General features: G+C 38.7%; 1 protein-coding gene across 4 annotated transcripts in view; it reads left to right on the forward strand.

The window, feature by feature from the left end:
• Positions 1–19064: 19064 nt before the first annotated feature.
• The window catches only part of PLD1 (phospholipase D1), a gene marked incomplete at both ends in the record, with an annotated part of 129235 nt that continues 120663 nt past the window's right edge, over positions 19065–27636 (forward strand). For 2 of the 4 annotated variants that reach the window (XM_084231968.1, XM_084231970.1), the window contains 5 exons: positions 19065–19224; positions 19486–19619; positions 23352–23497; positions 23757–23865; positions 25267–25332. In XM_084231968.1, the coding sequence (XP_084088094.1) occupies positions 19065–19224; positions 19486–19619; positions 23352–23497; positions 23757–23865; positions 25267–25332 (615 nt within the window). The remainder of the gene's footprint in view (positions 19225–19485; positions 19620–23351; positions 23498–23756; positions 23866–25266; positions 25333–27636) is intronic. The other 2 variants (XM_084231969.1, XM_084231971.1) reach the window with 1 other exon arrangement.

A 27636-nucleotide genomic window follows, 5' to 3' on the forward strand; every position in this document is an offset into this window, starting at 1 on the left:
ACAAGGATCCTAAAATTTCTGCTGTCACTTGTCCCAGGAAGACAGGTGATAGGAAAAGACAAGCGATGAAACAAATATTCTATGGAGGAGCGTTGATTTGCTATGTTTACTTTGGCCGGTGCTCAGTTGAGTCCTGGGAGGCATCAGTGAACTTTAAGGTTCCTGCAGTCCTCACTCTGACAGCTAGCAGTTGAATCTTGGGTACATTAATAATCTCTCTAAACCTTGGTTTCTGGATTTGTGACATGCAGATAATAGGAAAACATACTTTATAAGGTTATCTTGATGATTAAATCATATAATACATATAGGTATTAGTAAGTGCTTGCTAAATGTTAGCTGTTAGCACTAATAACTCACAAAGTGTTTACTGAACACGTGCAGCAGGCCTGGCATGTCAAGGTAGGTAGGTAACGATTCAAAGGCAACTCTAATTTCAGCAGAGTTGAATTAGTTCACTTGAGAGTCCCTGGAGTTGAGATTAGTTCCTAAAACCTGATTCCAGGACCAGTGCTTCTCCTGCCTAACCTATGTGCTCCTTGGTTGTTTCTACTGTTGGGTGGCCATATTACAGCAAACCTAGTTTCAGACAACTTTTTTTTTTAACATTGTATTTATTTATGCATACAAGAGCTGGGGTGTAGGCCAGAGGTGCTGGGGGTGGGGGTGAGAGAATTCACCAGAGACAGAGTAGGGAGCAGAACAGGTGGGTTGACTGAAATACACTGCTAAGGGGAGCAGCAGGCGAGACAGGAGAGGTCTGCTGTGCCATGTGGGTCAGCTCCTTGGCAGGGAATAGAACTCATGCTGCAGTGGCTGCAGATAGCTTCATAGTGCTGAGACTTAACCCCTTGCACCACCAGGGAAGCCCCCCAGACTTTGTAATTTTTAAAAAAGATAACTAGTTGGGTAGAAGCTCCCCAATGTAACTGTCATGTTTGTGAAAATATAATAATCTCACTGAGCGGTCTTCAGATACTGAAAATGATGGAATTAAAGCAATCTTCTGCATAGGCAGCAACAAATTATGTTCTTTAGTTGCTTGACAATGTCATTTCCTCTTGTCCAGAGATTATAAGTAACAATTTGTCTGTTTTTTGTGATAAGAGGTATAAAAATGATTTTTTTTGCTGTAGGATCAAGGCAAATTGCTTGCTATTCTTGGTTGTATGGATATTATGTTGATTGATTTTTTACAACTGTTTATTATTCTTCTGTCTGAAGTTTTTTTTGTTTTCAAATTGGCTTCATGGTAATATAATTCACAAATTATAAAATTCATCCACTTAAAGTATACAATTTGAAGGTGTTTAGTACACTCACAGACTTGTCTTCATGGTACATATGTTTCTTCTCCTTCTACTGTGTTTTCCCAAACACCTCCACATTACCATTGTTTTAATCATTTGTGATACTACTTACAGTTTTAGGTAGATGTAGGTACCAGACCAGCAGATTAAGATTTAGTTAGTAATTTAAGGCACTTCCTGGTTACATTGTGGTTTTTTACTAACTGTATAGTAGTAACTGATTTAATGATGAATCAATAATCTGTCAATGATGGATAATATCAACCTGGTTTGTTTCTCTTTATGTCTGTCCTTTCCTCTCCCTAAACCTCACCCTCCACAAATGTCCATTGTCACTTGCTTACCTTAAATATTGCATTGTTTCTCAAATGTGGCAGAATGAATTCTGATGATTCTAGTAAGACATTACTTTACACAATCAAAAATCACTGTTGTCTGTGGTAACTTCATTAAGGAGAAAAGAGTAGGTTTGCTGTTTAGCCCAGTAATCCCTTGTGCCACCAGGGAAGACCCCCAGACTTTGTAATTTTTAAAAAAGATAACTAGTTGGGTAGAAACTCCCCAAAGTAACTGTCATGTTTGTGAAAATATAATAATCTCACTGAGCAGTCTTCAGACATTGAAAACAATGGAATTAAAGCAATATTTTGCAGTATCTTTTTTTGTTTGTGAAAAAACACCACATCTAGTTGGATAATAAAAAGATAACCAATTAAAAGTGATTTTAGTTAACCTAAAAATCCTATTTTAGGTAGCTCAAATGAACTGTTATTGAATGCTCTTTAGCTCCAAGCCTCCAGCATCAAGAGCAGGGAATGAGGGATGGGGGAGTGGAAATATTGTGATTAAATCTAAATACCTTAATATCACCTACCCTGTACCCTATACCCAGCTACATGGCACTGTTATTCATTTTCTTAAACCTTCCATGGTTATGAAAATAAAACATCATGGTCACATTAAAGAAATATTTAGAAATTGGCAGAATTTATTAATTGATTGAATATAAAGAGGGAAAGCATTGCTAAAGATAAGTTCCAGGATTCTTTTTATACATCTGGAAGGGGAAACTGGCGGTGGGGGGGGTGGAAAATGACAAATTCTCTTCTGATCATGTTAAGTTCATCCAATGGGGGAAGTTCATATGCTGTTGAATATGTAAGTTTGAAGCTTTGGAACAAGAACAAGACTGAAAACAGTCACTGAGTACCCAGTAGACACTTCTGATTGAGAAGATAGAGAAGACCTCTGGCTTCAGGAAGCTCCTGGTCTTCCAGGGGAGATAGAGGCCCAGTGGAATGAAATATACTCAATGGAGATACTCTGTGAGAGTTGAAGAGGCACCAAGAAAACACTAGCATGAATTGTAGCTATTAGAATGAATGAGATTACCCTCAGAGGTGAATAAAGGATGAAAGAATGACCCAGGACCACAAAGAAAACTAGCATGTAAATGGTGAGCAGCAAAAGAAAAGCCTCAAAGAAGATTCTGTTTCAGTGGCCAGAAGGGAAGAGGAAAACTAGAAGAGCTTTGGAGCATAGCGAGAGAGAAGACGAGAAAACTTGAGTCAAGGATTATGCAACAAAACAGTTTAGTATGATATGAAGGGGGAGGTGTTCTTTGAATTACACACTTTGAAGGTGGTTAGAAATTTTGGTGAAAGCTGAATGAGTGTAGAAGTGGAAGCTAGTTGTAGTGGATTGAAAAATGAAGGAAGAGAGGGGAAATATAAAGAGTAGGTAGGCAATTTTTTTAAGAAGTTGACCTTGAGAAGGGGGTGAGAAAGATAGCTGTATAGACTCTGCTGAGGTTGGAATCCATAAATATTGGTCCTTGAATTTGAATGCTTTTTCTGCAGTCATATTTGGAAACCTGGGATAGGAGCTGAGAAGGTGTAGATTTGGATTGGCCCAGAGTTTTTCCATGGGACTGCAACAGAATTACAGTGGGACAAGCAAGTAGAGGAATTTGGTTAAGAGGGGAGTTAGAGTGATGAGCAGGGTTATCAAGTCTGGAAATGTGTTGGAAATGCAGTAGTTGTTGGAGATCAGAGGTTTCTTGGTTAAAAGTTGCCTGTATGATATTCTCTCAGCTAACATGGTGATTTCCTGGTTTTCACAATGAGTGAGTCACAGGGCAGGGTTGCAGCCATTTCATCATAAGCCCTAAATTTGAGATGGTTTGCAAGTTTTATGGGAGGATATGATGCCATTAATCATTTACATTCATCCATCCTACCAAAGTCATTCTGACTGTATTTTTAACTTTTCTAGGTTTAAACAGAATCCATTTATGTCCCTTCTAATAAGTAGTTTGTTTAGGCACAAGACAGGCAGACTGGTTTCAGATGTCAGGTTTTGATGAGGAAAGTTTACAGAGAGTACATGTAACCTAAATGTGAAGACAGTAGCTTATAGGGGTAGAGGAAGTGGGGAATGTGAAGTTCAGGGGGTCAGGATTTGAGTTTCAGACTTACCACTTACACAATAAAACCCTGGCCAGACTTCCTCATTTGAATCACTGCTTTTTCAGCTGAAAAGAAGTTTAAAAATAATATTGTTTCTCCTGCAGGATTATTAGAAAAATAAGAGATATATATGAAAAATGCTTGTAGTCTGGAAAACATTATGCACATGTTCTCATTTTGCCCTCAAGTTGAGCTGTTCTAAGTCTACTCATATTTATTAATTCCTCATTTGTCCATAAACAGTAACTGAGAGTCCAGTAGAGATGGCCTTTCCCTTCAAAGAGCTCAGAGTCTCCTAGAAGGGACAGATAAAGTGGAAATGAAGGTTCCCAGTTGACTCCCGAGATGCTGTAGAGACCCTGAGAGGTATCCAAAGAAGCCTGGCAATCAGGGAAGGCTTCCTGGAGGAGGTGGCTCTGAGATGAGTCCCAGGGGTGGTAGGTGTTAATCAGGCAAAGAAAGAGATTGGAGGAAAGTGAAACTGAAAGGGGAAGGCCATGGGAAGGGCGAAACTGGGAAGGCTGAGATGTCGGCGAGCATGAAGTGTGTTTGGGTCATTCCAGCTGAGCAGCTTGACTGTGAAGTCACAGTGAGAGAGAAGTGAGGTAGAGGAGAACAACCAACAGGTAACTGAGATGCTTGAGAATGTTTTAAATGGTAATGTGGAAAAACCGACATGAGTAGGAGAGGTTGATTAGGGAGTTGATTAACAGAGGGTGAGTGATGGGTTGGAAACTAGTACAGGTGGGAAGAGAGACCCTCTGCTGGGGTGGTGGGGAGGGAGACAAACACAGGTGAGGCAGTGATGAGAGAGTGCCTTCCTGAGAGTCCCTCTTTTTATGGTCAAGTAAAACACGTGATGGCATTTTGTATCCCCAGTGCCTCGGGTGGCGCACAGAACATTGGGGTGCCCCAGAAATAACCTATTAAGTGAATTATCATCATCCAGAGCAGTCTCTTGAGAAACCCCACAAAGCTGCACCACTGGAGCAAGGTGGTGTGCCAACCTGGCTGGCACAACTGCCACTCCAGCTCCCTTAAGTGTGGCAGCCTGTCTTTCTGTTTGCCGTTTCTTGTAGCACTGATGCAGTCCACATGCTTCTGACTCTCAGGAATGTCACAGAGGCAGGTGTCACTAGAACGGCTCTGTTCCTCAGTGACATTCATGGGAAGGACTGTTTCTTGAGCAAGGACCAACTAGTTCTCTCCCAGTGAGACAGGCACCCATCCACACCCACTGCCAGAGTCTGGCTGCAGCTGAGAAAAAAGCAGTTTATCCTGCCTGTCTAGTCCTCCTTCTTACACATCTTGGACTTGGTTCAGAGTTGCATTATTAGGAAATAATCTGCTCCTACAACAGATTTGTGAGCGTGAAGGGTACATAAAGAGGTCAGAACTTCACTCTCTCGCCTTTCCTTTCTCTCCTTGGGTCTCTGTCAGCTTTTCAGTGCATTGAAGGGATTGGGATCAAAGAATACAAGATCATCAATAGATATTACTGACCAGGTTTTGTGTCCATTGGTTTCTTCAGTTTAAAGACTGTATTTTCATTTCTTACCCAATGTCTGCCACCAAAAGTATGCACCATCCGAGTTTATTCAGTTGGATTGCATTAGCTTCTCTTCTCAGACATACACATACAGACATGTACACACATGAAAGGAGGCAGGCACCCATGCATACAGAGAGCAAAAGCATTGCCAACTGATGATGTAATTCACTTTCTTCATTTAAATCATTTCTTTTCAGCAAATGCTAAAGATATGGCAGAGAGATGACAGAGGCATCATGCAGTCTTTTTTTTTTTTAATTAGAAGAGAATTTAATTTTTTTAAAGGATTTATTTATTTATACAAGCACTGGGTACAGTCAGAAGTGTGGGAGGATGAGAGAATTCACCAGAGCCAGAGCAGGGAGCAGAACAGGCAGACTGATGAAGACACTGCTGAGGGGAGCAGTGGGCAAGACAGGAGATGTCTGTAGCGCCATGTGGGACCCTCGCCTGTGGATGGGTTCGAACTGGCACTGCAGAGGCTGCGGGCGGCTTCGCAGCCCAGCACTCAACCGCTGCACCACCAGGGGAGGCCCATCATGCAGTCCTGATACTTTATGGGGTTTCAGAGCTGGCAAAAGCTTCATGGTCCAGAAGTGCCAGGGTGAAAGGAATTAGGTGGCCATATCGAGGCTCAGGGAGAAAAGTGGGCTGTAATCATGATGCTTTGCCATGAACATGTCATTGCAGAATCTGGATGCAAGTTCAATGTATTGTCAATATATATTCAATGTTATATATATAATGTTATAATCTATAGATATAGATATAAATATATAGATATGGTGTCCTTGGATTCCCAAGGAGCACTCAACTCTGGAAGGGTGAAAGAGATGTAAACAGATGACATTAGCAAAAAAATGTTGGATTTGGGCCTCCCCTAGGGGCGCAGGCAGTTGAGCGCCGTGCTGTGAAGCTGTCTGCAGCCTCTGCAGCCCCGGTTCAATTCTGGCCGGTTGGTGAGGGTCCCACATGGCTTGGCAGACCTCTCCTGTCATGCCCGCTGCTCCCCTCAGCAGTGTATTTCCTCAGTCTGCCTGTTCTGTTCCCCACTCTGTCTCTGGTGAATCCTCTCACCCTCCCGCGCATCTGGCCTGTACCCCGGTTCTTGTATAAATAAATAAATCTTTAAAAAAAATGTTGGATTTGTTTGATGGAGACCAAAGGAATGACAATTACAGAGTTTTCTACTTGCCACAGTTTGTTTGGCATTGAGTAGAGATGACTGTTACCAGGCTTTATTTTTTTCTTGATTTGATTGGGGTATAAATGGCTGATGTACATTTTCTATTAATGGTGCCAATAGTAATGCTTATATTTATATTATTCAAGATGATTTTGAGCTTTTGCTTTATGTCAGGTACTGGGTTAAGTACTTCATATGCAACATTCTGTCATCCTGTCAGGTAAGGTTGGCCCTTTTTACAGATTAAAAAACTGAAGTTCAGAGAGCTTCAGTGTAATGTAACTAAAGAAAGAGGTTACTGGCTACAAGACTGGTAAGAGGGAGAGCCAAAAGAAGATCCCAGCTTCTTACAGAGGGCCAGGGGGTACTCAGGGTCTGCATATTGGTTGCAGATAAGCCAAAGAAGAGAGATGGAGTGGATAAGGGGCTGAAGATAGGCATCTTGAAACAGGGTAAACTCAGAGGATTCAAAACTCTCATCAAATTTTTAATTGATTAGTATTTCTTTTTTATTCAGCAAGGAATTTTGTTTGCTTCCTATATCCCTCTGTGGGAATGACCCTGCATCCTGTCCCTAAGAGATTGTATTATCACAGATATGAGGCAAACCTCTGAGATACAAGTACTACCAAAAACAGAAGCCAAGTTCAAAGCTTACTGAAGGGACAGGTTACCTCAGCCTTTGGGGACTGGGCGTGCAAGAATCAGAAAAATTTTAGTAAGAAGGAGTGCGGAGTTTCATGAGGCAGAGAAACAGAGCAGAGGGTATTTAAAGTGAAAGTGAAGAGTGAAGTTACATGAGTGGGGGGGAAGGCAAGAATAAATGTACAATTCAGTGCATATTTTTCAAACAACACCCACATAACCACTATTCAGGCCCATAAACAGACCCGTGCTGGTCCCTGCACTAGCTGGTCTGTGTGTTCCATCTCCATGCCCAATCCTCATCTCCAAAGTCACTACTGTCCTCCCATTTATAGTTTCATCACCTAAGTGTGCATCCCTAGACACAAGAGTTTAATCTTGACTTATTTATTATTTGAAGTATATTTTGAACTTCTTTTTTAAATATTTATTTTCTTACATCATTGTTAATTTTGGGACAGTACAGTATTTGATTTCTTCCCTTCAGTGTAATCCCTGTAGTTCTGTCCCCACAATAGCACCCATGATCCAACTCCACAGTCCCTTGTGCTCTCCCCTCCCCTGTTTTGACACCTCTCCTCCCCCTACCCTGCTGTATATCTCAGATCTATGGTCAGCTTGCAAGTTTTGTCTTTTTCCTGATCTTTTGTTTGGTTTCTCTAGATTCTGAATATATAAGCAAAACCATCTGATATTTATCTTTTTCCTTCTGACTTATTTCACTTAGCATAATCCCTTCTAGCTCTATCCTTGTTGCTGCGAATGGCATGAGTTTATCTTTTTTCATTGCTCAGTAGTATTTCATTTTGTAGGCATACTACATCTTCTTGATCCACTCATCTGTTTTGGGTCATTTAGTTTGTTCCCACATCTTGAACTGCTTTTAATCAACAACTTCCCTTATACCTTTTCCTTGTAATTTTTCTGTTGAAGAACCCAGGCCATTTTACTGTACATGATCTGGGTTCTGCTGATTGCATCCTCACAGCGCAGTTGAAAATTCCCCTTTGTACACTGTATTCCCTGTATATTGGCCATTAGATCCAGAGACCTGATCGGACTCACACTCCATCCTAGGACCAGTTTAACCAGACAATAGCAAATGAGGAGAACTCAAGTGGGAATTGAGCTGTAAAAGCATTTTGAGGTCAGATCAGAAAATACCTTAAATGCTATGATAATGAGCTTGGGCTGTGGCATGTGTGTGAGGGAGGTGAGGGTAGGTAGGTGTAGGTATTTTGATAGATAATAGGAGGTGGGGAAACTTGAGGGAGCAACTTTGTAGGTTTTCGAGCCAGGAATAACATCTTTTAGAGTGTCCTTTCCAACCACATTTCTATACAAGAGTGACTCTATTGGTCATATATTGAAAGTGTGAAATTTTGACATAATATGCAGATGGTTGATTGTTATATTCTATAGAACTATGATATATAAAAAGGCTGCTAAGAAATTCCTATAAATGCAAGTGGAACTGTAATAAGGAATGGAAAGTTCATGGTATAAATGCTTCTTAGAGTAGCATTTTAAACATTATAAGAGAAGGCATAGGGAAAGACATATGAGTCTTAAATCAAGAATTATAAAAGGAAAAATATCTGAGAAAATGGTCTATTGAAAAAGAATTAGATATATACTTATTTGTTTAAGGAAATAAAAAATTACACTTCTTATTTTTTCCAAAATGGCTTATTGAAAAAATGTTCCCATCATTAGCAGGGCAGTGATCACACAAGTTAAATAAGGTAATATTCTCACAAGTACTATTTCTGAGAGTCTTGAGGGACTTCTTGGTTTCATTATTCAACTTATTATATTTTTTAAAGTCAGAAGAAACAGGAAAAATAATAATAATAAAACAACAAAACTAGCAGGCAACGATAAATAAGAGATTTTGTGAGGGAGGGGGAGGAAAAGGGATCAAAACAGGGGAGAGAAGAGCACAAGGGACTATGGTGATGGTTTGCAGGTGAATTGGTGGTGGGAATTTTATGGGGACTATACAATGATATAAAAGATATACATAAATTATAAAAAATAAATAAAAGTCAGAAGGCTAGTTTATAATAATATTAGCATGTGTTTAGCACTTACCTTGGGCCAGGTATTATTTCTAGCATTTTATATTTAACTAACTTAATCCTTACAATAATTCAATAAAGTAGGCATAATTACTACCACCACCACCCCCACCCCCGGCAATCACCGTTTTATAGATTGGGAAACTGAAATACAGAGAGATTAGGTTTTTTTTTGTCTAGTTTTACACAGCTAGTAAGCAGTGTAATGGAGATCCAAACTCAGGTAGCTGTATGTCTCCACTATACTTCCTCTCAGATAGAATCCAGTGGTGGCTGAGGCCAGTGGTTCAGACTTTTCCTTAGTAGGGAGACTACATATCTATTTTTAATCTGAAATATATTCTTTTCATTATGATTTAGGTTTGAATCCTGGCTCCACTATACCCTATAGCCGAATAATCTGGCACAGTGCCCTATCCCAACTTATAACTCAGTTTACTCACTTCTGCTGTGGAGATGACAAAAATACCTCCTTTATAGAACATTTTGAAGATCAAATGAAATCAAATCGAGGAGAACAAGTTAACAGAAGTAAAATGGTGTTTCTTCTATGTGTAGTAATTTTAGATGACATTGTGACTGGTATACTATAGAGACTCTGGACTCAGTTACATTCCTCTCAAGAGGCTTATGTGTTTTAAGCATGAAGATAACTTGACTTCAAGAAATCAAACTTAGTTTCTGTCTTTTCTGTGGTGGGCAGCTGCATAAATCTCTGTTGAATTCATTTCAGTACTTTCTGTTTCACTTTGACACCTACCCCATGCCTGCATAGTTCAAATTCTTTGTTAACAGAACAATCCCCCTATGGCTATCTCCTGCCCAGAATTTCCCTCTTTATTTTTCAGCTGCTGTTTTACTCGTGAAGCAAAAAGAGTGATTCCTCAAATCAGTTAAGATTATGGATTTTATATCTAGGTTTTATTTATCCGACTTGGCATGGACTGGGTCTGCCCTCAGACAAAAACAATGCCATTCCTTTCTCCCAAATGTAGATTTCCTTCCAGTTTCAGCTTGCTTTATTCTTCAGGCAGTTTTTTTTTTTTTTCCCTGAATTTTGTTGTTATATGAGGTGGCTGATCTAGCAGAAACCACACCTTCTTTACTGTAAGCTGGAAAATGTGATCCCTGAATAATTTTTATATAAAATTTCTCTTTTTGTAGCTACCACAATTCCCTACAGTTTATTCTCAGGGCTGCTAGACCTAGTTCTTCAAGTCTCTTTTAAACTGATAATGTTGTTCTTTGAGACTCTAGTTTTATTGTAGAAGTCTCACTTTCAGACCTTTGACTTCTACAGTCCTGGTATCATGTGTCCTAATAGTCAGTGGGGACAGAACTATAATCCCAGACCTTTTACTCAACATCAAAGCCCTTTGACTTGTTTCTGTATACCCATCTGACTTTGATTTATTTCTTCATTTTTTTGAAACTGGAGACTTGCTTTCATTGTTATTTTTCTTGCTGTGACTTCTGCTTGTATTCTTGACTAAGTATTTTATAAAAATGATTATGTGTTTGTAGTGAGAACAGGGTACTACATAAACTTAATCCAACTTGTTTCCAGATGTTTGTAACCGTGGTTTGTTTTTGTTTTTGTTTTTGTAATGTAGAGCATCAGTGCACCCTTAGACCGTAACTTGGGCTGCTAATTCCTGCACTCAGGAGAGAACTGAGTTCTGGTGTGGATACACAGACTTGGGGCAGGTATCCTGTAGCTCTTAAAATAGCTGAGGGCATAGGAACAACTAATGCAATTTCGGTATCTACTCTAGCCCATACTCTAAGCCAATCACTATATAGCATGTAATTCTTACAGTTCCTTAGTTCAAGCATATTACTTCCATTTCACACATTAGAAAACTGAGACTTAGTCATAAATGTAACTTGTTTCAGCATAAGTTGTTTCACTCAAAACCAAAGACCTTCTATGGCATCTTTCTGCCTCGATATTCTTCTTATTTTTTTTTTAAATTTATTTATTTATACAAGCACTGGGTACAGTCAGAAGCGCAGGAGGGTGAGAGAATTCACCAGAGCCGGAGCGGGGAACAGAACAGGCAGAAGGACCGAAGTACACTGCTGAGGGGAGTAGTGGGCTGCAGGAGAGGTCTGCACGCCATGTGGGACCCTCGCCAGTGGCCAGGGATTGAACCGGTGCTACAGAGGCTGCGGGCAGCTTTGCAACCCAGTGCTCAACCGCTGCGCCACCTGCCTTGACATTATTCTTAAAGTAATTATATAGATGTGGAAAATGGTGACTTTACTATGTTTATCAGCATTCGTAACAAGATTTGAGAGCTCATTAGCACTGGAGAATGTTTGTAGGAGTTTCACATGTCATTTGCCATCTCCATTCTTTTCATAGGTGAAAATCATATCATAGAACTTTAGACAGCTAGAAAAAATTTGAATAATAATCAAAGTCCATCTGACATTATGTAGGTTCTTTTAGCTAAGTGGACTGCCATCATAGGGTATAGAGATCAGTTTTTTGTTTGTTTGTTTTTTAAAGATTTATTTATTTATGCATACAAGAGCTGGGGTACAGGGAAAATCATGAAAATTGAGAAATTGTTTTATGCTAAAAATTGCCATATAGAATTGTTGCTTTTTTTTGTTTTTAGCTAGGAAGCCGGGAGAGAACTTGATTTCTAACTCAGGTTTTATGGACACAGTGACTGCAAGTGATTTAGCACAATCATCTACAGTCATGACTCCTCATGAACAAAAGCAGCATCAGTATTAAAGCCAAATGGAGGTATTGATATGAAGTCAGGAAAGAAGACAGTGGGAGCTTGCTGGGCTCTAGAGACTTCATGATCCATTGAGATATAAAGCTCAGGTCAAGAATATTGCTGGGGACTCAAAACTCCCATTTCCCAAGTCTGGGCTCAAAGGCTGTGAGCAGGTGATGCCACCTCACAGAGCATCTCCCTTTTCTGGGCATTCATGCAGGTAGAAGACAGAGATGAACAGGCCTGTGGTTTAGAGAAGCCAGAGGGGTGCTCGCCACTGACTGACTCTCTGAATGTGTCATCTCGATCAGCCTGTCTCATTATCTGTGAAGTAAGAATAATGACAGTTCCTATGAAAAGCCCTTTGCACACAGTTTCCATAGCAGTTTTACTGTCTTAGTTGTTGTTATTTCATCGACTTCTGTATTTCTTGAATGTTACTACTACTACTCCCAAGGGTTCTTTCAACCAGAAGCTTTTACATCTGAGATTATCTGTGGCATAGGAGAGCAGTGACATTTCTTTGTGGCATTCACTGGATATCCTAGAGCCGACAAATTTCTCTGTAAATACCTCACTGTTTAAGTCATTTAGTCAACAAATATTTATTTAGCAAGTACTCAGTGAGTTGTCAAAAATGGGCGATCATGGCTCTCCCCTCTCGCTCCTCCCCACACTGCATCCCTGTTTAGTGGGAAGAGCAACATGTCCATATGATTGGATCTCAGTCTACGGTGTTTCTCAACTAAGGGTTGAAGGGACATCCATGAATCTATGAAAATCATGCACGATACTACATGTGAGCAATCGTTCGTTTCCTTTCTGGGATGAGGGTTCAGAGATTTCATTGAAGTCACCAAGGAGTCTGGACTCAAAAGGGAGTAGAACCCTGCAGTGGATGCAGGTGCACAGTGCTGCATGCAAAGGAAGAAATGCATAAGCAGCCCTGGAGAGCAGGACTGAGGCCAGAGAGAAAGAGGAGGAAGGACATTAACTGGGTTTGGCTGATGAAAGCCTTTGGTGATTGTTTTTGTTGGGCCGGGCTTACTGGTTTCTCTGCAGTTGCTTTAGTCTAGTCCAGACATTTCAGGACTGGTTGAATGGGAGTTTTCCAGTCTTAAAGTAGCCCAGCCAGAAAGCCAGCTGCTAGATGACACATCAGCTTTGGGAAATAAATAAGAGATCAAAGGCAGAATATTTGCTAACCTGTCAGTCCTGAAAAATACTGTAATGAAAGAAACTCTCCTAAGATTTCTTTTTTTTAGGGATCACCTTGTAGTTGAATTAAAGTTACTGTTAGCAACCTACATTACCTTTACCTATAGATGTATATGTATTAACCACCCCTGAAGTGGGGATCATAGGTGGCACTATTTCCATTTTCCAGAGCACTGAAACCTTGGAGGGTGTAGTTGCCAGGTTACAGGGAGAATAGAAATAGCAGAACCCAGGTCACCTGACCTGCCCTACAGCGCTGACATTTCACGATCTGTCCAAGATGTATAATAAGCCCTTCATTGATATTTGTGGAACTGATGTTCTTTAAATAAAAAATCAAAGATCCAAGGAAAAATCAAGAGTCATTATTTTTTTATGTTATTTCTCAAAATATATAATCTGGAATGTATAATATGATAATACCATTTACTTTATTCAAAGTAAACTAAGCTCAAAAAATATTTATCGAAGGCTTACTTTGCCACTAGAGATTGAGTTTAATATATAAATCCACATCTATGATTTTTTACATTTCAGGACACATCAAGTCAATTCTGTATAAATCACTGCTGTGTAATGCATTTTGAAAGTTATGTAGCATAGATTTGCCAGTTAATTTCATTGTAATGAAAAATGGGAAAACAAGAAATCAACATGACTCAGTTTGGTGGGTTTTTTATTTTTTTAAATATTTATTTTTATTTATTTATGCATAGAAGACCTGGGGTATAGGCCAGAGGTGTGGGGACGTGGTGGTGGTGAGAGGATTCACCAGAGACAGAGTGGGGAACAGAACCAGCGGATTGACTGAGCTACACTGCTGAGGGGAGCAGCAGGCAAGACAGGAGAGGTCTACTGTGCCTTATGGGTTAGTTCCCTGGCCAGGGATCAAACTCAGGGTGCGGTAGCTGGGGATAGCTTGATAGTGCTGAGACTTTAACCCCTGTGCCACCAGGGAGGCCCTACTCAGTTTGGTTTTAAATGATCTAATGATAATTCATTTCACACTCATACATTATGATATGATTTTTAGTTTTAGACTTTTGGTGTATATTTCTCTTGGTATACACAAATAATATAGAAGAAAATATGGGGGCTTTGCCTATGTTAGCAAGGGGTGAAGCAAAGAATAAATCACAGTTATATTCATGGAACAACTTTTGAGTTTTTTGTTATTGTGCTTTTTAAAATTCTTTTATTCTAAGGGCAGATACAGTAAGGAGTAAAGGTCAGTTGTTGTCCATTCTTCCTGCCACCCCCAGTTCCACTCCTGGCTGGAAAGGTAATTGGACTTTAGAGTCAGATCAACTAGGGTTAGGTCCAGTTCCCTGTTTGCAGAAGTGTGATCCTGGGCAAGTTTCTCACCCATTCTAAGCTTCTCAGCTTAAATATGGAACAACACTTTGTATTGTGAGGCTTCAGTAAGATACTACAATTAATCTTTTTATATAGTGAAAGGCAAATAGTACATATTCAGCAACCGATTAGCCAGTCTGTTTTAATATTTGTAGCTATAGTGGACTATATTTTGCTAAGGCAGTGTTAATGTTTGTACTATCTGAAATGGACTATCTGCTCCCTGTGATGTTTCTTCTTCCTAAGCTGTTGAAAATTGAGATCAGAAGAAAACTCTAGATTTCTCTGATTTCATCACTGCATGACTAGAGGTAATTAAATGTTCCCTGCAAAGATTTTTAATTCTAGTATTCAATACCAGAAAGAAAAAAAAAACAACACAACCCTATTTACTTCCCGGATACAGATGCAAACAGAAATAAAACACAGCTGCTCTTATCTCTCCATGGGCACCATCTCTTCTTGGTACCAAAGAGATAATGATCTTGCAGTATAATTTTATAAGGAGGTAAAAAATCAATTACATTATCCCAAGTGTAAACACTGAAAGCCTTGTCCCAAGGCTGGTTAAGATAGGTTGTAACTGTGGCAACTGCTCATCCACCATTATAGATTATTTTATATGAAAGTAAACATTGGATAATAAATTAACATTTGTCAACATAGGAGCATAGATGTGCTTATAGCTTGGCAGTCAAGCAAGAAACCAGAAATACAATTATTAATGAAAAATCAACACAACACAAAGCAGCCATGGACACAACTGAAAGCAGTGAGAGGCAAGTAATTTCGCATTTTCTACTGTTAAATACTAAAATCATCACAAAAACATGAACAAATATGGAAGCCCTTTGGGTCCACTGAAATTCTGTGTAATCCTATGAAATCTTTTTTTTTTTTTTAATTTTATTCCTTGGTATTTCATTTTTTTTTTAAGATTTATTTATTTATACAAGAACCGGGGTACAGGACAGAGGCGTGGAAGGGTGATAGGATTCACCAGAGACAGAGCAGGGAACAGAACAGGCAGACTGACAAAATACACTGCTGAAGGGAGCAGTGGGCCTGACAGGAGAGGTCTGCTGCGCCATGTGGGACCCTCGCTGGCTGGCTAGGATCGAACCGGTGCTGCAGAGGCTGTGGACAGCTTCACAGCGCGGTGCTCAACCGCCTGCACCACCAGGGGAGCCCCGATCCTATGAAATCTTATGAACCACAAAAATGAAAGGTTAAGAAGAAATTCAGGAAGCTGTGAAGATATGCTGTTTCTATAATTATAATGACTGTGGAGTTATGATCTCTTTCAAGGTATGGTGATTAGAGAACCTCCTTTGTTGCTATTGGAACGTCATATAAAAGATTAACTTACAGCGCTCAACCCTGTAAAATAAAATCAGTATTTTTAAGCCTCTGTAAACAAATTCATGGCATTTTGGAACCAGACAAATATGCTTTATAAAGACAACACTTATTGTTGAGTTACCTCGAACAAGTTACTTTTAAATCTTTCAGAATAATCATAAATACCAGATGGTATCTTTGTCAATATTAAATAACATAAATGTGCAAAACTTTTTACTTACACATATTCAGCACTTGAGAATAAATGATAAGAGACTTTCTTTTCCCTCATTTTAAGCTTTTCACAATAGGCTATTTTTCTCTACCTGAAATCAAATTTTTGTTTTGGTTTGTTTCAGTGGTTCTGTATTTGTTATCCCAATTATCTGACAATGTGTGTAGATTACTCTGGTCTCTGAATGTTTTAAAATTCACTTGCATTTTTAACATTAACACTTTGTCCAGAAGGAAAGTCATATGGATAACCCTTGTTTTCTTGTGCTATGCTAAGAAAGTTGGCAAAGTAAACCACAAATCTTTTAAATCAATAGAAAATGCCTAAGTCTGTACAGATTAACAAGTATTAATGATATGATATAACCTCTTAATTGTTGTTCCTTGTCTCATTTCCTCTAAGTTTCCTATTGCCTTTTATTTTAAATAAAGCAGTACCTGACTCATGATTGGCATCAAATAAGTAGTAATTGAATTGAGGGGAAAGGAAGTATTTTCATTGTGACCAGATACAGCAGCTCCTCCATGGAGCCTGGGTAGATCCTGATTCAATTTTCTAGGTTAAACAACATTCTTCCACCTGCTTCTCATGCTCATATGAAAAAGTACTTGGGTTCATTTCTTGGGATAGGAGAAGATTTAGTTAATCACATTAAAAAAGAAGGCAGAACAATGTATAGCATCTTTTATCTGTAGTTAGGCTTTTTGTATTAAAGGGATCCTAGAGATGAAATGACTCAACCTCCTTAATTTATAGAGGAGGAAACAGAGACCTGTAGAATTTAAATGTCTTCTTCCAGTGATACTGAGCTGCAGGAGGAATTCACCTCTTGTTCTTTCCTTTTGAGTCAGTTCCTAAAGGGACTTGTTGGAGGGAGCTTGTTTTACCAAAACTTCCTTCAATTCAAAGGACAGGAAGAGAACATTGGTTTGAGGTCAGACAGACCTGTATACAAATCCCTTTTCTTAACTACCCTTCCTTGTGACCTTCGACAGATTGTCCAAAGTATTGGTCAAGTTACTTAATCTTTCCATGCCGCAGTTTCCTTACCTATAAAGGGGGGGGGGTCACAAACTCTTGATCATCTTCAAAATAGAAGTAACAAATTTTCATAGATTTGTTATTGATGATAAATGGGATAATATACATAAAGGATTAACACCAAACCAGGTACATAGTAAGCAATCAGTTCACATTAACGATTATAATATAAATCAGAAATGGGAGAAAAGTTAAAGGGTAGTGATACAAGCAACAATAGTCCCATATTTTGCTAATAGAAGGAAACAAATTTGACTCCAAACTTAATTTCAGCCAACATGGAGAAGGATGCATGATTGATTACATAGTTCAGAGAGAACTTAGCTATGGTAGGTATATTACCTGGCCAAACCAGAACCACCCTTCTCTACCCCATCTTTCGATTTCCAAATAATGTCTCTCTACAGACACAAGGTTCTAAAGACTTGTTGAGTTATAGTAAGGGATCCCCAAGTTTGCCTGAAACTCCTTAACATTTCTCACAGAGCATCTCTGCTTCTCCCTCCCATTTTCTTACGGTACACATAGGAAAGCAACCCGGCTAAGTGTCTTTTACTCAGCACATGTTGTTTTCAGGAAGCCTAGTACCTGCATGAGTCCAGCAATAGATCTGGGTTATATAGCTTATTTCCCTCACCCACTATCATGTGCTCCTTAATCATAGCAACCCGCCTTATTTATCTTTACATACTAACTCATTTGCATCCCACAGTGGTGAGTGCTGCGTAATTGTGATTTGCAGCCATAAGTGAACATGTGTGGAGGAGTTATTGGCATGAAAACACCCCCACTTTAGGGCCTAGCTGTAACTGATTTTTTTTTTAATCCAACACTAATGCCAGGGCTCAAGGCTTACATCTTAGTATTTTAAATGAAAAATAAAATCTTTATGAACTTTCCTTCCTGGGTACTGATGTGCAATGACTTGTGTTCTTAAATGTTGGAATGAAATAGAACTGGTTTTCTTAAAAAAAAAGAGGAGGCAAGTGTAATTCTAGCATGTCAGTATATTTTGGAATAGGTACACTAATCAATTTCATTTCAAGACCTGTATGTTATAACTCATGCAAAGTCAGGACAGAATCTCATATCTCAAAATGATAGCATTTCTACCTACGGAGGTAATGTAGGAAGGTATCAAAAATATTCTTAAAATGTATATTGAGGGCCTCCCCTGGTGACGCAGTGGTTGAGCGCTGGGCTGCAAAGCTGCCCGCAGCCTCTGCAGCACCTGTTCGATCCCTGGCCACCGGTGAGGGTCCCACATGGTACACAGACCTCTCTTGCCACCCGCTGCTCCCCTCAGCAGTGTATTTCATCAGTCTCCCTATTCTGTTCCCCACTCTGGCTCTGGTGAATTCTCTCACCCTCCCGCACTTCTAACTGTACCCAGTGCTTGTATAAATAAATAAAAAAAGTATATTGAAATTATTATAAAATGTCCTAAATTTTCATTAGAAAATGCTTATATTTGCTTATTTGATGTGATATTCCTTCTTTCCATGTATATATTTGAATGGAAATCAACTCTTCTTTAAATGTCTATTCCCAAAACAATGCAGCTTAAACAACTCCCCTCATTTATCCAAGTTCATAAAATTGCCTGAGAGATATGTTGGCACTTAATCGGTGTGCTGTTTCTTTTTTCTTTCTTGTTTACATTAAGGACCACACTCTAATTTATAAGCTAGGAATCCCTTAAATGTTCAACAGGAAAATCAATTAGAAGATTGAGATAAGGAGCTCACAGAGTCAGCTGACTTGCTTTTTGTGTGGTTCCTAAGCCTGGATTCAAACTGTACTCTAAATTGGGTTCTAGTTGACCAAAACAGCATTTTCCTAATTCTTTTCTTCTTTCCCAGCCCCTCTGCTCTTACCCTGTCCGAAGCCAACATGTCACTGAAAAATGAATCAAAGGTGAACACGTCTGCACTGAGGAAAATCGCTGCTGACATGAGTAATTTGATAGAAAATCTGGACACGAGAGAGCTCCACTTTGAGGGAGAAGAGGTGGAGTTCGATGTGTCTCCAGGTGATCCCAAGACACAGGAAGGTAAGGACTGATGAGCTAAGCCAGGAGAAGAGATTGTGGAGAGCACACATTTGAAATGTCTAGGAAAGGACTGCGCTTTCCTACAGGTGTCATAACACTGGGCTGAAGCGCTAGCTGTTTTATTTTATTTTATTTATTTTATTTTTTATTATTTTTAAAAATTTTTTTAATATTCTATTTCTTTAAAAAAAGATGCCCATGAAAGGCAAGTTATGCTAATATCATGCATTCTTCTAATCACTTTACCTATTTATTTCTTAGTGAATATCCCATTCTCTGCTATTTATGAGACTCAAGGATTTAAGGAACCTAACATACAGACATACCTCTCTGGCTGTCCAATAAAAGCTCAAGTTCTGGAAGTGGAGCGCTTTACATCTGCAGGAAAGGTCAGAGTGTTTATGGATGGACTCAGCTTGTATTTGGCAATAAATGTGAATTAATATATTAACTTCCATTTAATTCCTATTAACTATTACTGTGTTTTTAGTTTTCTGTAATCATTTCTACATCCTCCTCATCTCTCAGTATTTAAAGATCTAAGTAAACACCAATGGTCATTTTTTTTAATGTTATTTTTTCAAAATGTATAATCTGGAGCAGTTTGCAAGGTTAGTTTATATATTGCAGAGTACCACTCCTAGTCTTACTCTCTCCCAAATTTTTTGTTGAATTTGGATTCTTGGAGTAAAGTCATTTTTTCATCAAACGCCACTGAATCCTGGCTATAGGTCAAGGAATAGTTTAGCTTTCCTAATGCTGGTTTAGCAAAAATAAAATGATGCTGCTCTCTGGTGATAGATAGATAGATAGATAGATAGACAGATAGATAGATAGATAGATAGATAGATAGATAGATAGATAGACAGATAAATAGATACAGACAGACATAAAAGGAGCTGGTTTGGCTAGTGCCATAACCCAAAGCAGTGCTGAGAGAATTCCACTGGCATCCTCTGTCCCTCTGCTTTGTTCCTACTACCCTGCTCTTTCTGCCCCATTCATTTTTTCATCAAGCACTGGAAAGACTTTGGGAGTTAAATGTTCATCTTTATCAATACACCTAAAAGGAAAGAGCTTATAAGCATACACTGTAGAAAAATGAAGTGATATTTAATATATATATATATATACACACACACACACACACACACACACACACATTTGTCTTTATCAAGCAAAGTGCCTCTCTTTGAAATGGATTGGAGTAGGAGAAGCCATTAAGGTAGCTGGGTGTGCGCTGTTACTGCCTGGGTTCACACTGGTCAAGTCTGACGGTAGGGGGCATTGCTATAGAAGCTGGCCTTTGTGCCTTCACATTAATTCCTGGCCACAGTCTTAGAGTGAATGTGAAGGAACCTTTCTGCTGGGCAGGCTTGCCTCCCCTTCTTCCTGTTTGGTGGAGGCTGGTATGCGCTGCCTCAGTCCTGATGGTTTTGCCTATGCCCTGTCCTGACCGACCTTGGTGTCCACTTTTCATTCAGGTTCTTTGTTTGAGTAGGAAGTATGATTACTTCCATGGTTCATGTCTCCTGATACACCACAGAACACAGATCACCTAGGAATGTCTGCAAAGAGATGACCTTTGCCTTCCAATTTTGCCTACCAGCTTTTAAAATGAGAGGTTGTAACAATGAGGGTAGGGGGTTGGGGTTAACTGCACAGACTCCAGGGCAGGCCACATGATTTAATTCCTGCCTTTGCTTCATAATCTCCTGCAAGTTACTTCACTTCTCTGTTTCCCAGTGCCCTCAACTGAATAATGGATATACCAGTGCCAACCTTGTGTATTTATGAGAATTTAATAACACTAGTAGTGTTATATACATAGATTATATCTCATACTCTCCAAGGATACATTGTATAATACCATGGATTAGTATTATAAGGTATCTCTTAAATTGAAGATAAATATTCAAGCCAACTACCACACTGTCTTTGCTCATATTCTCCTGTTAGTCAAGTGAGTTTGGTTTAGTTCTGTTTTAAATCTTAGACTATATGAGAAACCAAAGAATCATTCTTATTCTACTTAGTGTTTAGTTTACTCAGACATACAAACTAAATTTGTGCAGTGTGAATGTGATTCCAAACAACACATTTTCTAATTCCTGAATACATTTACATGCCAACTCAAAGCTGGGCACTGTCTTTCTAGTCTCATGACAGATGGTACTACCTGCCTTTCCTGGTTGGAGCTCTTCTGCTTGCCCCTCTAGCCTTCCCTCCACCCTCTCCACCCTGCTCGTTGTCCCTCCAAGCTTCCTGCCTTTGTCCAAGGGAAGGACTCGGAAAATGAAGAAGCAAGACAGGATATTTGGGTAACCCTGGATTTGCTATGTCCATCATTCAAAGTCACCTGTACTCCAAGACAGCCTTATTCCCATCACTCCCTCCTTCCCGATTCTAGGAAGCTAGAATCGTTTCAAGTCTAGGGATGCTTTCATGAGCCCCAGGTTTCTGTCCTTTTTTTGTGATATCCTTATTCCTGTCACACCCTCCCAGGGTATCCATTTATTAAAACCCCTCAAAGTATTCCAATTCAAAAGAATCCCAATAGTTCTGCTGGGAGGTTTTTTGATAGATGTGACACTTGACTGAGGCTTCACAGCTGGCATTCTGCACTGCAGGAATTTAACCCTTCAAAAAGATGTGACAGCTGTTCTCTTTGTACCATACAGTCTCACAATTGCTAAGTGTAGTGTCAGATTTCCAGGTTTATGTGTGAGGAATAAAACGTGCCATTTGCAGTATTTTGTAAAGCTTCAGTTTCCTTAGATTGAGAAATAAAATCCTAGGAAATGTGGTGGCTTGCCTAACTTGTATAAATTTTCTTGTTTATTTAACTCATTTTAAATTGATCATCATTCACTTTAATGCAGTTTGTGATCACTCTCAGTTTTGCTGCATCCTTTTCCAAGAAACAAGATGGTGCTATAATGTTGTCCAAGGTGAAAGACAGCAGCAAATAATATTGAGATCCAGAACTGGGTTCCTTCAATTTCTCGTTGAAGTAACTCTTATAGATCCTAACTAAAGGCAAAGCAAGGGTTAGATTTGAATATTTGCCAGTGATCATTGGATTTCAGATTTATGAGCACAACTTGCATTGACTGTCATGCTGATGTTTTTATGTGCTACATCTACATAGAGTGGTCTTACTTTAGAAATGAGCAAAATGTCAAACATCAGTAATGAATGGCAGCCGGCCAGGAATCACCCAGAGGTTGCTGATACCAGAACCAGAATGAACCAGCAGAACAGGAGACATGTTCACTCTCCTACCACCCCACCCCCACACCCATGGTGTTGAAATCTCCCTGCAGGGGCCAGTGAATAGTAGGTAGTTCAGAGTGTTGACTAGCCCCCATCTCTCCCCACTCCCCACCCCTCCTACAGAACTTCTTTCAAGACCTCCTGTGCTTTGTAGGCATTCTCTGTCTTCGGATAGCTTTTACTGCAGCAAAACTCCTATTGGATCTATTAGCAATTTTGATTGAAAGAATTTCCTAGTCTCTAAGATAAAGTTATATTTTAATAAGGAGTGTTTAAAATTTCTAAAATGGAGATTGATTTTGGTTAAGTTTTCTGGAAAAAATTTTGTAGGTAGTTTTGCTCTTTTCCTTCTAATCATCCTGTATCTTCCCGGTGGCTGATGGTGCCTCAGGGCAGGGAGATGTTGGAGACAAGCTTGGTCCTAGGAATGCATGTCAGGAGGAGTTGGCATTTTTGTCATTTGTGAAGGGCAGATGCTACTTCTTCCATTTTTCTGTTCACTCCTCATACTTTTGGAAAATCCCTCATGGCTAATTAATCACTCTGTCTCCTTTACCTGATTTCTGCCTCTAAGTGTGTTGTGTGTATGTATTTGGAGCAATAGGATTTGTAGGCATTTGTCTTTGGTGTGATTCAGAGTTTACCTTCTATATATTTTAAGGTGAACGTTTAACAGAATATTATTTCTGCAATCAGTTGTTTTGGAAAAAATTTGCTTAAGTACTTACCCAAAATATGTAGATTGGATTAAAGGTATTACTGTTTACTTATTAATGAGCTTTTGTTTATAAGAGATTTTGAAATTTTAGTTGTTATATAAAATACCAGCCATTTTTAATTTATCACCATAGGATCCAAATATCAAACTTTACACTATTGAATTAACACATGGGGAATTTAAATGGCAAGTGAAGAGGAAATACAAGCACTTTGAAGAATTTCACAGAGAACTTCTCAGATACAAAGCCTTCATCCGAATCCCCATTCCCACCAAAAGGTAACTCTTTCTGAATTAATTATAAAGTTATCCCAGTATGCAAGTGGGGTGGAAGGAGTATTTCATTTATATTATGGGTTATCTAGTCCTTCTGGGATATCTTGACATTGAAAATATGGATATTTTTCAATTAAATGCGCTCTTTTAAAATTAGCTGTCTCAGGTAAGATACTGTGAGTCATGGCTCCAAAACCAATCTAATAGTTGTTGCGTTGTGTTTGTGTGTGCATGTTCGTGCGTGCCCATGTGTGTGTTTCAGACACACATTTAGAAGACAAAATGTCAAAGGGGAGGAGCCTCGAGATATGCCAAGTTTGCCCCGTTCATCTGAAAACAAGGACAGAGAGGAACCGTTCCATAGTAAAAGGGTAAGTTCTTTCACTGCTCTGTTGTTTTGAACTTAATTTTGTAGAAACATGGCAACTACTGATGGGTAAGACAAGCCTGGCTGCAACGTCTCTGACCCATTGGTCTAAACCCAGGCTGCTTTACCTTCTTTGGAACTGTTCACACCCTTTCTCCCCAAGCCACTCTGACCCTGGAGGTTACATAAGACCTCTGTCTGGTTCCCAGGAAGAGGAAGAATGTTCTTTGATATGATGAAGCTGCTCTCCTTGCAGGGACCTCGTGGGGCTCATTGTGAGTCAAGTTTGAGCTCATCTTTGAGGGTTTTGAGATCTACTCTTAAAATCGTGTATTTCCATATTTGCTTCAGTATTTGTAGTAGCTTGCTGTAAATATATGTAAAATCTCATTCCCAGACTCTGGATGGGGCATTTAGGATCTGAGAAGTGTGGGGCAGAGATCAAACAGGTACAACAGGACAGAAATCCCAGCCAGGGGACCCAGTCCACTCAGCTACCATGACACAGTACTGTAGACAGTGGGGGATTATTATTATTTTTTACTAATTCAGTTCTATTTTATAATCTGAGACTTTTATGTTCTGGAATGGGCATTTTATTTCTCCTTTTCAGCTGTCATCTTGCTTAAACTCTCTTTAGGAGTCTGGAAAAAATATGTTCCAAGATATCTAGGCATATAATATTCCAGTTTTGGATTACTGTATACGCATATTGAGTCCAGTTGAAAATGTTGAACTTTGGCTTTAACAGTTAGTGCTCAGTGTATACCAGAGTCCGTGTAATTGACATCCCCCACAAACATTGAGCATATGTAAAAGGAGGTTACAGTTCACTAGAAAAAATATCTTTTAGATGTCCTCTTTTTTTCCCCTGGAAAATCTGTGTAAAAATTGTAGTATATCTTCCAATAAATTCAGTTACAGAACTGAGGAAATTTAGGTTTTAATAAAAACAACAAATGCTTTAAGACCACCCACTATAGCAAAGCCTGTATTAGTAGTTAGGGAAAACAAAAAATATATACAGCTTGAGTCTTGTCAGCAGTTTGTAAAAGACCTAAGCATGTGAGAATTTCAGTAAGAAGAAGAAGAGATGTGCATGTATGTTTTTGATTGTAGAGTTGCATTTTTAAAAATTATATTGTTTTTGATTGAGTAAACATTGGTTCACAACATTGTGCATGATTTAGAGGTGTAGATGCATACCCAAGAAGAGACTTAAATAACGTCTCAGGAGAGGTATGGAAATAATGCTTAATGCTATTCAGAATTCCTGTTTGGTGACAATGTTAATAAATCTTTGGATAACATACAGAAGTTAAGATGTTACAATGATCATATCATTGTTCTTGCTTACATTTTCTGTGAATATAATGTTTTCTTATCTGAAATATTTGTATTACAGAAACAACTAGAAGACTACTTGACAAAATTACTGAAAATGCCTATGTATAAAAATTATCATGCAACAGTAAGTGCCATTCAGTGACTTAAATTTTGAAGTAATTTATAGAATAGTGAATTGTCAGCTGCATTTTAGATCATTTTATTAACACAAATGCTGTATACACTTATGTTTATTCCTTGAGTTTAAAATAGATGAAAGAATACAAAGTTGATTGACAGAAAAGATCAAATTTATGGTGATCAAACATAACTTGCTGTCTATAATAATAGAGTTAAATGAACTTGAAATGCTACTATAGTATAGGTTATCTAGAAATCAACCTTCTCTCCTCAGAGTTCCAGAGCCAAAAAACATTTATAATCCCAAAGAAAAAATATTGAGTAGTAAGTGGATGCAAACAGTTGAATAGCAATGAATACCCAAAGATTATAATGAACACAGTGAGATTGCCATATAATTGGCTTGTGAAGCCCTATAAAAAGCCTGTCTTTTCATGTGAAAGCAAGAAGCATGGGAAAAACTAGGGAGAGAAAAAACGCTTTAGGAAATCAAAGAATAAAGAAGAGGTGTAGGATCTTAGAAGCAACTTGGAGGCACACAGGAAAGAGCGGGCTTTATAGAAGGTATCAGAACACCATGAGCTCTACCCTTTCATAGGCCCTTAGAAGGGGGCTCCCCATTATCCAAAGGTTCAGGCAATGGAGACTGCACTGGATAATCATGTTTTGTACCTGTGTATATATAAAGTGCATTGTTGTGGGGTTGAATGTATTATTATGTGTATGTGCAGAATTTAAGAGTAGGTGCAAGTGATTTGACCTCTTCTTTAGAGAGTGGCCTCACGTCACAGAAAATGGCAAGCCCTCTATGTATTTACTGGAGGAAGTAAGAGCACTTGGGTTCTTTGGGAGGTTTGAAGACTTGCAGCTCTCACACGTTATTTGGAGGCTAGGGATGCTTCCACCTGGTCCCCTCTATACACATTGACCTGGGACAGGTTGACTGCCCACCTTCCATAGCTTGCACTGTGATGTTCATTGTACTTAAGGAGCTTCTGTGGCTTCCTAGTCCTGGAGAGGAGATTGTCTCAGGGAAGGCAGCAATTTGCATCCAAGATGGGGAATCTCAAAAAAAGGTTCATGAAGGAATTTTGTCCCTTCTAAGAGTCATGAATGTGTATTTTGAAAAATGTAATGAATTAGTATATTACTGCTATTATTACTAAAAATATTGCCACCCATTGTGTTCTCTGAAGTTAAATATTATTGTTTTCTTTAATAAAGAATTATTTAAATGTGTACTCATACTTGCATGAAATAATTTTCCATTTCTTTTACTTTTCTTCCTGCCAGTGACTTTGTTTATACTATTGCTTTTGGCTTTAAAGCAGTACTTCCTGAGTTCAATCTTCTCTTTTTATGTATATATATTATTGTATTTTGGATTCTCCTGTGGATGAAAGAATGTTTACTTTCTTTAAATGTTCATTTTAATTTCTTTTCCAATCATAAGAACATTTCCCAAGTTGAGCCATATTGTATTTAGAAACTCCGGGATGCCTTCTAAGCATTTCTTTTGGGAAGGAAAAACTGTCATAACTGACTATGTACATTACTCCTAATTATTCCGTCAAACAGGAGAATTCACCAAAATGACACGAGCATAGGACACCATTTTGTCTATGTTAATTCTCTAACTCTGTCTTCCTTTCCTACTAGATGAATCTGACCTATAGACTATTTTTGCAGGCTTCTACCTCATATTTGTGAAATTAGGTTAGAATCTATGTGTCTCCTTTCATAATTTTGAGAAATATTAAAGCTATCTGCATGTTATGAGTCATTTTTATATAATCACATATGCTCAGTAGTATACTCTGTATAATCACATATTTTTATAAGTGTAAAATATGTATATTATATGTATATTTGTGTCCCAAAGCTAATAGCATCATAGATCATAGCTCAGGGATTCAGAGAGGACCATGCTCCTAATTTTAATAAAATTTCAGTGAAACTTAGATATGGACAACTCATTTTTCTTATTTTTATATGGTCAGTGGTTGGGTAACTATTTAGAAAACAACCATTTCTTCCAGGTTTATGAAGAATTGCTTTTTTTTTTTTTTCCCTGTTTGAAGTTCTGGAGAACAAAGCAGTCTATAATTTTAGTGGATTCAGCATCGGACATTCCCCTCAAAGATTATTAATCATTCATTCTGTTTCTTGACTCACTTATAATATAGAGATAAATGTATTTGGCTTCTCCTCAAGGCATCAGTATGTAAAAAAAATTAATTATACAATAGTATATAAAATCTGGACAGGGTTCCCTTTGTGCTCTGTGCTGGGCATTTTAATTAGTGAT

The sequence above is a fragment of the Talpa europaea genome (genome assembly GCF_964194135.1).
Source record: "Talpa europaea genome assembly, chromosome: 4".
NCBI lineage: Eukaryota > Metazoa > Chordata > Mammalia > Eulipotyphla > Talpidae > Talpa > Talpa europaea.